The 13,615-nt window shown below is 44.8% G+C and overlaps 1 protein-coding gene across 1 annotated transcript; it reads left to right on the forward strand.

The window, feature by feature from the left end:
• The first annotated feature begins 2,119 nt into the window (after nt 1-2,119).
• LOC147897624 (uncharacterized) lies at nt 2,120-2,755 on the forward strand. The gene is made up of 2 exons (XM_087380214.1): nt 2,120-2,305; nt 2,390-2,755. The coding sequence occupies exons 1-2, from the start codon at nt 2,120-2,122 to the stop codon at nt 2,753-2,755; spliced, it is 552 nt and encodes a 183-aa protein (XP_087236340.1).
• The last annotated feature ends 10,860 nt before the right edge of the window (nt 2,756-13,615 follow it).

Raw genomic sequence — 13,615 nt, forward strand, 5'->3', positions numbered from 1 at the left:
TTTGAGCTTTCAATTTTATTGCGTTTTGGAGTTGTAATATTTTATTTGGAATTGTAATTAAAATGCGGTTGGCTGTAAGAATTGAATTACAGAATGTGGATATGGGATTCTTGTAACTATATAGCATACACAACATACACAGTATTCTGTAAAATTTTTAGAAAAAAAAAAGCGCGTCTATCAGGGCGTTTACAAACGCGTTTATATTCGCGTCTGTCTGTTCGACTTGCGTCTATACGTGCGTCTATCAAAGCGTTTATATGCGCGTCTATTTACGCGTGTATGAGCATGTCTATACGCGCGTAAGTCTGATATATAGACGCGCTAATAGACGCGGGTCTCCTGACGTGCAAATAGACGCGCCCGTAAGTTTTTTATTTAGTTCATGAAACGCGTCTGTGCGCGCGTCTATGGGTGCTTTGTCTTGTTGTGCGTGCATCCATCAAGATGTTGCCCATTATAGTGATTTAATAGAAGATTGTATCGTCACCCTCTGGCATGTCTGCCTCATCTAAATCCTCCCCGTCCCCACCATTACCCCCAAAGCCCTGTGCCATGCATCCCCCAGAGCTCTCCTTGCTACTATGTGTGTTGCCTTGTCATGATGAGCTAGTACGATGGACACTCGCCCTCTCGAGAAGGGACTCTCGACTGTATGGGAGTATCTTAGTGGCTCTACAATCTAGAAGGGCCTCCTAACCGCAGGGGAGAAGGGACTCCAAACCACACGGGAGAAGCAACTCCATACTGCAAGAGAGAAGAGACTCCTGATGATTGGGGAGAAGGTTGGCGGCTTTGCCGCCTGCTGGACTATCTCGACTCCACAGGAGTAATCTCAGCTAGTGTGGGGTGGTTTGGAGTCTATACTGCCAACTCACGGGGGGTGTTTTAAGTGCTCGTGATGTATGTGTTTGACTCCTATGGAGTGGGAGGGTGCCCCAAAATGTTATATAACTACTATAATAAGGCATCCTGAGGGTTAGGCAAGCTCTTGAAGAGCTTCCTAGCCACATGATCAATTGCAGAAAAGAAGAGAAGCAGATTTCCATAATACATGCCCTCTTTCCATATGCATATATAAAAGAGTTATGCCAATTTTCCAATTTCCCTCATGCAATCCCGTGATTTCCATCATGCAGGCCCTCTTTCTTTATCCCGTCCTCATGTTGCAGTCCAATTTTCCTCATGTAATCCCTTATTTCCATCATTCATGCAATCCCTTATTTCCTCATGAATGCTTAAGGCATTGCAAATTCGACTTAAACATGCATGCAAGGGAAAGGAGAAAGGAAGGATTAATAAAGAGAAGAGAAAGAGAAGGAAGAATGGAAGGAAAAGGGGGATGGGAAAATGGAAGGAGAAGCGAGAATGGATTAAGGAGAAGGGAGATGGGAAGGGGAAGGGGAAGGAGAAGGAGAAGGTATGCAAAGCTATGTGCTATATGCAAAAGTGTCATAGCGCATCTATAGATGTGACTAACGGTGCATCTATAGGTGCGACTGCATAGTGTTAAAAAATTTTGACGCCCTGTTAGATGCACTTTTAGACGTGCTTCGATAGACAAATCTGGACAAAAAGTTGACAACAATGATAGATGCCCAACCCCAAAAAGAACAAAAGTACCCAAAAACATTCTTTCCTGCATGTGACAAAGGACGAATATGAAGAGAACAACTTTCTGAATGTACAAGAAGCATCATAGATTGAGAGAGAAGAGCAACTAATAAGACACTTACCTTGGATAGAGGTATGAAAAGCTTCTTGATTTTTATTCAAAGCTTCCTCTCCTTCTTCTCTTGTGACTTCTTTCTTCACCCTCTTCTCTTATATGCTTGGCGATGAGTGTGTATGCCTGGAGATGAGTGTGTGTGCCTGGAGATGAGTGTGTATGCTTGGCGATGAGTGTATTGAAAGGTTTACAAGTATGGCAGAGTGAAAAAATGAGCAAAAAAATATTAGTTTCAAAACCATTTCGCGCATCTAACAATGCTTCTTAGATGTGCCTATAGACACGTTCCACAGTATAGACATGCCTATAGACACGCTTTTAGATGCGCTATAGAGTTTTCTCATTAAATTTGCAAGAAGAAACACATTTTTTTGGTTGTTTATTTGTAGGATGTCTTCATCTTCAATAGGTACCTCCAGTGAGGATGAATCCCTCTGTATCCACCATCAAGAAATGTGGTTGGAGCAAAAAATAAAATGTATGTGTGATCGATGTAGAGGAAACATGTATTGTGCAGGTAGAATTACACTCAATCACATATCAAAGTATAGAGAATGGGATGCGACCGTATCCATGGTAAGTGTTAAAGCATTGAGGTTGATTGAGATACCTATCGGTGTTCAAGTGTTTGATATATGATTCTTTGCTAATTTGATACAGGATGCAGTGCCACACCCACATATGTTGCCCTATGCTCATCATGAGGAGGCCAAGTGTTGGCGATATGAAGTGGGATATTCAAAAGGGACTGTTATGGATGCATGCAGTGATGGTGATAGTAGCCCTCCACCATTACCTTATGAGGCCATGGAGGAGGAGGTGCTCGATGATATGGTGCAAGATTTATTTGCCCATCAATCCTCGAGTAGGGATGATAGCATGGAGCAGGATAATCTTTTTATTGCAGCATTGACACCAGTCTTTGATGGGTGTACATTCTCTATTCTACGTGCCTCCATTGAGTTACTAAACTTACAGACCATCTATGGATGGAGCAATGAAAGTTTGAATGCATTACTCAAGTAAGCTTTAATTTCTATTTTGCAAACATGGTGAATTATGCTAGTGGGACAATTACTGGAATACTTTTTCTCATTTATGGTCTTCACATGCAGGCTATTGTCTAAAATGCTTCCAAGAACACTTATTTCATTAATTTTGGACTCATATGTCTACTTTTGGACTATTCCTTAAAATCCTTCCCAACTGAAAAGTTTACTTTATGAAACTGTCATTCGAGAATTAAAAGTTTACTTTCTGGCACTATCATTTTCACATAAGACATTTCAAAATATCTCTCTACAATGTTGTACAAATAATGCAAAAACTACTATTAAATCCTAAATTTGTATTTCTTTTTTATAAGAATCATATTCTTAAAATAAAAAATCCGAGTTATTAGTTTAAATCCATGAAAAACCATGCTATTGAGGATTCACAACATTTTAAAAATGTATACATAAGAGACCTGTAAGACTCTCTTTACTTTCAATGCAGAAAACTATAACACTCTTGAATATTCAAGAAATTAAAAGGTTTATATACACATGAGACATGATGGAAGCCTCTTTTGTACTCCAAAAAATAGCAATAGCTATGCTTGCAATTTTACATTATCATGTCATAAGTTTTACAACAAATATTGCTCTGGATGAGTCTTTGTACAAAGGATCTCCTGTGGCAAATTTACAATGAGTTTAGTACAAATGGGCGATCCAAACATTTGCTTGTTTGAATGTCCTTTTCTATCATGATCACAGAAATGAGCGATCCAAACATTTGCTTATTCAGAATGTCCTTTCTGTCGTCACTTGTCGCTTGGGTGCCATCTTCATTCACTCTCATCTGACAACCACCACCACCTTCACTCTTTCTCGATATTTGAATGGTGTTATCATGGGCATTCTTCATTTGCACTATCTCCTTCTACTTCCTCCGGGGCGAGCATCTTTGTGAACTCTGTAATGTGCGTAATAATTGGTTGCGATAATTTTATTTTGTCTTCTACATCATACCCCATGTGCTTCTTTGTTTTCTTTGACCTTGATTTCCAGGATACTATGACTGTCTCTGTGGAAAGTCTTGAAATTGCTTCATGGTTTGGGACCCATTCCTTTTTCAAACAACTACTATACAATGTACTGTTATCTTGGTTCTCCTTCCTGCCCCTTGGTTCATACCATACCGCTGTAAATGTTGTAGCTCTCCCCCGGTCATCCATGCTCACGTCAACTACTTTCGCAACCCAAAACTTCACGTTCTCATGTTCATCATCCGATGGTCGAACTGCAACAAAACAATGGACATCTATGTCTATTTGTGGCATAAACTCTCTCTTCTTGGGTCCACAATATGGACGTGGGAGCAACGATTCAAACTCATTTTCAAAGAGACCACATGCTGGACGCAAGTCATTACCAACATTTGGCCAAAATAAAGGCCGTTCCGCCTTAATATCATCTTCTCGCATTTTTGCAAGGTCCTTTATCAATTGGTAGGTCTTGCTAATTACAACAGTAGTGTGTTCCTTCCAAGAGGGCTTCTAATCAGGAAATCTCCGGAGCATTTCCTCTTTGTATGCAATAAAAGCTTTTAAGCCTTCTATTTCACCTTTGGATTTCTCGCTGAATTCTTTTATAGGAGCCCATGTTGGATGCATTTCTTTGCTCGGGATTGAAGTTAAGAGAGAGTAAGGTTCTTCAGGTTCCCATTTTGTATCAAGAGAATAGTGTTACCATTGCATCACTGGTTTTTCATCCTTTAAGAAAAATCGAAAATAGTGTGGAGCGCTATGACCAATCAGGGCATCACCACCTTTTTGTATGAAAGGTAGAATAAAGCTCTTCCAATCATACATCCTCTCAACCATTGAGCATATTGTTCCTTCCTTACGGCCACCAACTTGCCTCCCACATTTTCTTATCAAGTCATCCATTGTCTCCATGTCCTTGTGTTTTAGTTCTCTTGAAACTGTGCTAAATACCTGATCGATATCCTCATGTGTGTGCCCAACCAACAAAAACCCAACTTCAGTCTCATTGAAGATTCTATGAGCGATTAGCATTGAGCAAAATGCAAAGAAGAGTACATTCTTATTCTCTCGTCCGCAATTGTCTGCTTGTATTCTCAAAGTTGCTGGTAGGCAACCTTTTTCTACATGTACATTGTGAATTGCCTTCATAACGGATGTTACAACTTGATTGCTATCGTGTAGATGCAAGGAATCAATCCATATGTCTGCAAAAAACTTAAATCCGTGCACTAACACTCCACATAGATGTGTCTTTAAAAAGTATTTGCCTTGTAGCTTAGGTGGAGTGTTAACGAATCGAGGTAATGTTGTTGTATTTTGATCCATACCATCTACAATAATGCACATGTACTCATTTGGGTGAGAAATAGCTTGCTCCTTCCAAAATGCATATTTTATTCTAGAATGTTGAACAAGTCCATGATGAAATTCTCTCTTTCTTTTGTAAGCTTCTTTTTGTTCTGGAGATGTTGCACTCTTAAGTGCTCGCTTTAGATCATCACAGTCGTTGCACTTTGACATTTTTTACCTCTTTGGAATTTTAACATGTCCAAAGCTTTTTTTCCAAAGAGTATACAAAGTATGAAAAGATGCCGGTGCATGCCCTCTTTGCCTCTGTGTTTCTCCAATAGAGTTAAATACATCTTTTTTTGTCAAACCTATCGGAAGATGCATTTTTGATAGGTGGGGTTGCGGTAAAGCATTTTCATAAATGTAATCTTTCAAAATTGCTGTTGCCGCAACCGTTGAGGCTCTTGTTTTGGGCCTTCCTATGTTTCCATGAATGTTAAATTTAACTCCATACTTTGCTTTATTAGCCGAATTCCAATATGTGCCATGTGATAATCCTGTAATAATGCGATATGCATTATTGCATATACTTTTTCCATTTATAAGAGGCCTTATTTGATGTCCTGAACTTTGCCTTCTCTTATCATTTACAAGAAAGCAAGACAATCTCGTGAGTAGGTATTCATTTCTTCTGCTTCCTTTCCTTTGCCAGACATGTTCTCTACAACCCTTGATGTCATGTAAGTTAATGGATCGCATACATGTATGCTTACAGCATGTAGATCGCATTGCTTTTAGCATAACATGTTCATTCATTACTCTTATTCTCTTTGGTTGCTTTTCTGAATCTGCCTGTACTCGTTGTCTTTTCATGCATCCGTATGTCCGTTTTGGGACCTTCTGTACATTCTTATTTGGATTTGTGTAGTTCTCCTTGTAAGATTTATTTGTCATGTTGTTTTCATGAGATGTTGCATCCTTGATCTTATCACTCTGACAGTCAAATATTGAATATTCCTTTGTTGATGTCATCCTTGCTTTTGATACATTCGTCAAACCATTTGTAACATTTACAAGTTCACAATCAAAGTCAAACACCGAATAGTCCTTTGTTGATCTCATCCCTACTTTTGATACAATCGTAGAACCACTTGTCACAATGGCATTAGAGTGTCCCGAATGATCTTCAAACTCATCTATTCCTGAGAGAACATCACTCATTGATGCACTTTCTATGGATTTCATAACTCCATAGTCAGTGGTGATAGAGTGTCCAGAATGATCTTCAAACTCATCTATTCGTGAGAGAACATCGCTCATTGATGCACTTTCTATGGATTTCATAACTCCATAGTCTTGAAACTCCTCTACTCCAGAGAGAACATCACTCATTATACTATCGTGCATGATTTCCATAATTCCATAGTTACCTGCTTTGACTCCAAGAACTTTATCAGTATCCATGAAGCCATCCATGCTTGAAGATATAACACTTTTGACATCTTTGCCCAAGTTCTCAATGTGCATGAACTCATCCTCGGATAAGGCATCACTTGTGAAATATTTTTCTTTCTCGGTACCAATGAACTCATCGACTTCTGATAAGACGTCAGTGCTATAGTTGAGTGCATTGGAATCATCCATCTTTGAAGGAATAGAGCTTGGTACATTGGCATATTCTTTCAATTCTTTGATGTTGTAGTATACATTATGTTTATCATTAAAAACCACATGCCGAGTCTTTCCAATCTTTAAAAATTGCATGCTCCATCTCAAATCCTTACCTACCTCATAGTAGGGACCATCCAATGACATTGAGTTATCATCCATACCATCATCAGTAACTTTTTGAATTCTCATCTGCGCAAATGTCCAGTGTTCAACTTGTTCAAATCCCAAGACTTGACCTTCTGCTACATACTTATTTGTAAATGATAACATTTGTAAAATATCTCCCACTCTAAAATCCAAAGATATGCACTTTGTATTCCTGATGACATGTGTTGGATAAGTCTCATCTCTGTCCCATGCAATAAATGCTTTGTTGGAAGTATTATAGGGCATAACATCTCCAAGGATTTCCATATCCCCACACTTATGCTTTAGCTCAACATGTGCACTAAGAATCCTTGATACGATAACCGCCACCTTATCTTCGCCAAGTCTTCTAAAGTGACAAATAGAATTTGGATCACTTTCATGGATTGTAGCAAATGCAACTACTTCTCTTTTGCAACATAAAATCACCTCCATCCCTGAAATAAATTTTCTAGCCATCTCCTTTGTGAGTTTCCTTTGCAAACAAGCTGTAACAAGCATTATAAAGAACATTAGTCTCTTCTCAATAATCTACTTTATTAATGATTTAAAAATCAGAACTTGTTTGAAAATTTAATTAGACACTAACCAATAACAACCATAAACCAATAACAACCCTAAACCCTAAACCCTAAACCGTAAGCCAAAACAACCCTAAACCCTAAACCCTCAACCCTCAACCCTAACCAATAACAACCCTAAACCCTAACTCCCAAACCCTAAACCCTAAACCCTAACCCCCAAACCCTAAACCCTAAACCCTAAATCCTAAACCCTAAACCCTAAATCCTAAACCCTAACCCCCAAACCCTAAACCCTAAACCACCAAACTCTAAACCCTAACCCCCAAACCCTAACCCTCAAACCTTGAACCCTAAACCCTAACTCACCAAACCCCAAATCCTAAATCCAAACCACGAAATCCTAAACCTTAAATCCTATGAGTGTTTTCAAGTAATATCATTTATTTAAGTAATAGTTTTAATTAGAATTCATAAGTAATAGTGGAATTGATAGTTGGGAGGGTGGTAGTGGGAGAAAGGGAGAGTGGGAAAGTGGAGAAAGGGAGTGTGGAAGGGTGGTAGTGGGAGAAAGGGAGAGTGGGAGAGGGAGTGGGAATGGGGGTGGTGGGGGTGGGGGTGGGGGTGGGGGTGGGAGTGGGAGTGGGAGAGGGAGTGGGAATGGGGGAGGTGGGGGTGGGGGTGGGGGTGGGAGAATGGGAGTGGGAGTGGGAGAGGGAGTGGGAATGGGGCAGGTGGGGGTGGGGGTGGGAGAATGGGAGTGGGAGTGGGAAAGGGAGTGGGAATGGGGGAGGTGGGGGTGGGGTGAGGGTGGGAGGATGGGAGTGGGAGTGGGAGGGGTGGGGAGTGGGAGTGGGAGGATGGGAGTGGGAGAGGGAGTGGGAATGGGGGAGGTGGGGGTGGAAGTGGGAGGGGTGAGGTGGGAGGATGGGAGTGGGAATGGGGGAGGTGGGGGTGGAAGTGGTGGGAGGGGTGAGGTGGGAGGATGGGAGTGGGAATGGGGGAGGTGGGGGTGGAAGTGGGAGGGGTGGGGTGGGAGGATGGGGGAGGGAGTGGGAATGGGGGAGGTGGGGGGGGTGGGAAAATGGGAGTGGGAGTGGGAATGGGGAGGTGGGGGGGTGGGAAAATGGGAGTGGGAGTGGGAGTGGGAGAGGGAGTGGGAGGATGGGAGTGGGAGGGGTGAGGTGGGAGGATAAGGGTGGGAGAATGGGAGCGGGAGTGGGAATGGGGGGGGAGGGGTGGGGGTGGGAGGATGGGAGTGGGAGTGAGAGGTGTAGGTGGGAGGATGGGAGTGGGTGGGAGAATGGGAGTGGGAGTGGGAGTGGGAATGGGGGAGGTGGGGGTGGGGTGAGGGTGGGAGTGGGAGGGGTGGGGTGGGAGGATGGGAGTGGGAGAGGGAGTGGGAATGGGGAAGGTGAAAGAATGGGCGTGGGCGTGGGAGTGAGAATGGGGGAGGTGGGGTGGGAGGATGGGGGTGGGAGTGGGAGTGGGAATGGGGTGGGAGGATGGGAGTGGGTGGGAGAGAGAGAGAAGATAATCTAATAGAGAGGCCAATGGGAGAGGAGATAATGTTATAGAAGGACCAATGAGAGAGAAGCACTTAAAACCCTAGTTTTTCTTATATATACTCTCCTTCTCTCATTGTTTCTCTCATTTCAACAAGGAAGAGCAAGAGGAGAAGCAAAAAGAGGAGGAAGAGCAAAAGCAAGCACAAGCATAGATTTTCAACTTTTTTCTAGGTACTTTTTTTAAAATTTGTATTCTTTGAAATTTTATTATAGAGAGAGAACTTAGAGAGAGAAAAGTGAAGGAAAGATTTTTAGAGAGAGAATATAAGAGAGAGAGTCTTGCTGCCTCGGCAGCAAAAGAGAGAGAGAGAAAGAGAGAGGGAGAGAGAGGAGAGAAGGGGGGGAAAGAGAGGGGAGAGAAAGGGAGGGGGGAGAGAAGGGGGAGGGGGGGGAAGAGAGGGGAGAGAGTGGGGAAGCCGCGAGGGGGGGGGGAGAGAGAGAGGGGAGGGGGAGGCCGCTGCCGCGGCAGCGGAGATAGGGGGGGAGGGAGGGGAGGGGAGGGAGAGAGAGGGGAGGGGAGAGGGAGGGGAGGGCAGGGGAGAGAGAGAGGGGGGGGCCGCTGCCGCGGCAGCGAGAGAGGGGGGGAGAGAGAAGGGGAGGGGCCGCGACAGTGAGAGAGAGGGGGAGGGAGAGACAGAGGGGGGGGCAACTGCAGCGGCAGCGAGAGAGGAGGGGGGGGAGAGAGAGAGAAGGGGGGGCCGCTGCCACAGCAGCGAGAGAGGAGAGGGGGGGAGAGAGAGAAGGGGGAGGCGCGGTAGCGCGAGAGGGGGGGAGAGAGAGAGAGGGGGGGAGGCCGCGACACGCTGTCGCGGCAGCGGAGAGAGGGAGGGAGACGGAGGAGGGGGAGGGGGAAGAGAGGGGAGGGGGGGCTGCCGCGGCAGCGAGAGAGGAACGGGGGGGAGAGAGAGAGGGGGGGGCGCAAGAGAGAGGGAAAGGAGAGAGAGAGAGGGGGGGGCCGCTGCCGCGGTAGCGAGAGAGGAGGGGGGAGAGAGAGAAGGGGGGAAGCGAGAGAGAGGGGAGGGAGAGAGAGAGGGGGGGCCGCTGCCGCTACCGCGGCAGCGAGAGAGGGAGGGGGGGAGAGAGAGAAGGGGGGGCAGCGAGAGAGAGGGGAGGGAGAGAGAGACAGGGGGGAGAGGGAGGGGAGGGGAGGGGAGAGAGAGAGGGGGGAGCCGCTGCCGCGGCAGCGAGAGAGGGGGGGGGAGAGGAAAGGGGGGGGGAGAGGGAAGAGAGAGGGGGGGCCGCTGCCACGGCAGTGAGAGAGAAGGGGGGGGAGAGAGATAAGGGGGGGCAGCGAGAGAGAGGGGGGGGAGAGGGAGGGGAGGGGAGGGGAGAGAGAGAGGGGGGGGCCACTGCCGCGGCAGCGAGAGAGGAGGGGGGGAGAGAGAGAAGGGGGGGGATGCGAGAGCGAGAGAGAGGGGAAGGGAGAGAGAGAGAGGAGAGGGGGCCGCTGGGGGGGGAGAGGGAAGAGAGAGGGGGGCCGCTGTCACGGCAGCGAGAGAGGAGGGGTGGGGAGAGAGATAAGGGGGGTCAGCGAGAGAGAGGGGGGGAGAGAGAGAGAGGGGGGAGAGGGAGGGGAGGTGAGGGGAGGGGAGAGAGAGAGGGGGGCCGCTGCCGCGGCAGCGAGAGAGGAGCGGGGGGGAGAGAGAGAAGGGGGGGATGCGAGAGCGAGAGAGAGGGGGAGGGAGAGAGAGAGAGAGGAGGGGGGGCAGCGAGAGAGTAGGGGGGGAGAGAGAGACGAGGGGGGGAGGCCGCTGCTGCAGCAGCGGAGGAGAGGGGGGGAGAGGGAGGGGGGGGAGAGGGAGGGAGGGGAGGGGAGAGGAGAGAGAGAGGGGGGGCCGTTGCCGCAACAGCGAGAGAGGAGGGGGGGAGAGAGAGAGGGGGGCGCGGCAGTGAGAGAGAGGGGGGGAGGGAGAGAAGAGAAGGGGGGGCCGCTGCCGGCCGAGAGAGAAGGGGGGGAGAGAGAGAGAAGGGGGTGGGAGAGGAGGGGGGCGGTAGAGAGAGAAGGGGGAGCCGCTGCTGCGGCAGTGAGAGAGAGGGGGAGAGAGAGAGAGAGAGGGGGGCCACTGCCGCGGCAGCGAGAGAGAAGGGGGGAGGCGTAGCGAGAGAGAGGGGGAGAGAGAGAGAGAGGGGGGGCCGCTGCCGCGGCAGGAAAGAGAGGGAGGGGGGAGAGAGAGAGAGGGAGAGAGAGAGAGAGAGGGGGAGGCCGCTGCCACGGCAGCGAGAGGGAGAGAGGGGGGAGAGAGAGAGAGGGGAGGGGAGAGAGAGAGAGGGGGGAGGCCACGGCAAGTGAGAGAGAGAGTGGGGAGCGCAAGTGAGAGAGAGGGAAAAGGTGAGGAGAAAGGGGAGAGAGAGAGAGAGGGGAAATGAAGAGGAGGGGAGAGAGTAGACTAAGATGAGAGGAAATGTAGACTAGAGCGGAGAGGAAAGAGAGAGAGAGAGAAGAGTGAGAGAGATGGACGAGAGATGAAAATTTAGAGAGGGAGGACACAAGAGAAAGTACGATCGAGATAGAAAATCTTACCAATGAAGAGGAGAAATGAGTGGGCGACAATCGAGAAAAGATAAAGGAGCTACGATCAATGAGGCATATGAGAGGAGATTGGTGTGTGATTTAGTCGAAACTTAAACAAACAAAACTATAAACCTTGGTGTTTGATGAAAATTTAGAGAGGAAGGGCACAAGAGAAAGTACGATCGAGATAGAAAATCTTACCAATGAGGAGAAAAAATGAGTGGGCGACGATCAAGAAGAGATAAAGGAGAGATGTTTTGATGGAAGAATTTGGGAGCTACGATCAATGAGGCATATTAGAGGAGATTGGTGTGTGATTTAGTCGAAACTTAAACAAACAAAACTATAAACCTTGGTGTTTGAAAAGAGAAACGTGTGGAAACTAGAATTTCAAATTTCCCGCCTTTTTTTAAACTATGAATCCTTGTGTTTGAAAAGATAAACGTGTGAAAACTTGAAAATTGTGATAAAAGACAACCTTGTGTTTCAAAAGACAAACACGTGGATGTGAAAATTGTGATAAAAGACAACCTTGTGTTTCAAAAGACAAACGCGTGGATGTGAAAAGACAAATGTATGCTAAAAGCAAAACTTGTAGAAACTTGAATTTTAAATTTTTCTTTGTTTTTGAATTTAAAATGAGTTTCACTTTCATTTTCAATTTACTAGTTTAATTTAGACTATAATGCATTTTGTTTTGGAATATAAAAAGTATAATTTTAATTTTATTACATTTTAAATTAAAATTTTAAAAGTAGTTTAACTTACATTCGTTATTATTACTTTAATTTATTTCTTTTTAGGGAGAATTAATATATTCTTCTAGGTAAATATTAAATTTTTAATTTTAAGTCTTGTTTTCTTTATTTTACGTTATTTTTTCATAAACTTTAAGTTAAACTAATTTATAGTTTTTATTATTTAAATTCAAATTTATTAAGATTTTAACTTCTTATTAATGTGAATGTTCAATTCTTATGAGTTGTAAGTAAATTAGTTTTTGAAAATATAAATTTTATCTTTTTTAAAATGAGAAGGGGAAGGGAGAGAGAGAGAAGGGGGGGGGCTGCTGCCGCGACAGCGAGAGTGAAGGGGGGGGAGAGAGAGAGAAAGGGGTGGGAGGATGGGAGTGGGAGAGGGAGTGGGAATGGGGAAGGTGAAAGAATGGACGTGGGCGTGGGAGTGAGAATGGGGGAGGTGGGGTGGGAGGATGGGGGCGGCAGCGAGAGAGAAGGGGGGGGGAGAGAAGGGGGGGAGAGAGAGAGAAAGGGGTGTGAGTTTAAAAAAGATAAAATATAAATTTTATCTTTTTTAAACTCACAACCTTAGTGTATTAAAAAGAATAATGGAAAATAGATTATTTTTTGCTTTTAATTCGCAACCTAAGGATATTAAAAAGAACAATGGAAAAGAAATTATTTCTTGCTTTTCTTCGCTTCGACGGTTGGTGTAGTCTAGATTAGCATAGATTAGTTTGTCCTTAGAGGAGAGAACTCCAAAAAAACCAATCAAAGCCATGCTCAAAATTTCCCGACTAGTCAGTCCATTCGTTCACATTCGGTTTCACAGTCACAACAACCCTACCATTTAAGCAACGATTAAGGTTTTTAAACTTTCAAGATGATTGAAAGTTGTATCAGTGGAATGACAGATTATAGTTGTGGAAGTTGACAGAGCATTTTACACTTATATCAGCTGCGGGAGTTGACAGAGCATTTTGCACTTATATATGACAGACTTCAAATTTGTATTCAGAGATCATTGTAAATCCTTATTTTTTTTCACATTTATGCTCTAAGCCTTGTAAAGCCTTTTAGGCTATTCCCAAAGCATTTATGCTCTAAGCCTTGTAAAGCATTTTAGGCTATTCCCAAAGCATGAAATTGATACTTATATGATTGGGAAGAATAAAAACTTGAGGTGTATTAATGGGACTCATTGTACTTTTGATTTTTCAAAGTAATTGTAGTTTGTCAAAGTACTTAAAATTTGTGTTGTGCTTGAATACAGGATGGATCTTGAGGCTACAGCATTTGTCAATGGTATGACACTAAAATAGAATGGAAGAATTTATGCCCCAAAGGACTTCACAAACTGGACAGTTGTTGACACAACAAAGAAAGCATGGTTCTTGGTCTTAAGTAA

This window comes from Dipteris shenzhenensis, chromosome 10, assembly GCF_047967505.1.
Source record: "Dipteris shenzhenensis isolate YYH24624 ecotype China chromosome 10, Dip_SZ_1.0, whole genome shotgun sequence".
In the NCBI taxonomy this organism is placed as follows: domain Eukaryota; kingdom Viridiplantae; phylum Streptophyta; class Polypodiopsida; order Gleicheniales; family Dipteridaceae; genus Dipteris; species Dipteris shenzhenensis.

What these genes read in the sequence shown, in the direction of transcription:
- LOC147897624 (XM_087380214.1), top strand. Translation starts at nt 2,120, where the DNA reads ATGTCTTCATCTTCAATAGGTACCTCCAGTGAGGATGAATCCCTCTGT. An exon ending in GGGATGCGACCGTATCCATG is followed by an intron (nt 2,306 to 2,389) that starts GTAAGTGTTAAA and finishes AATTTGATACAG; the next exon opens with GATGCAGTGCCACACCCACA.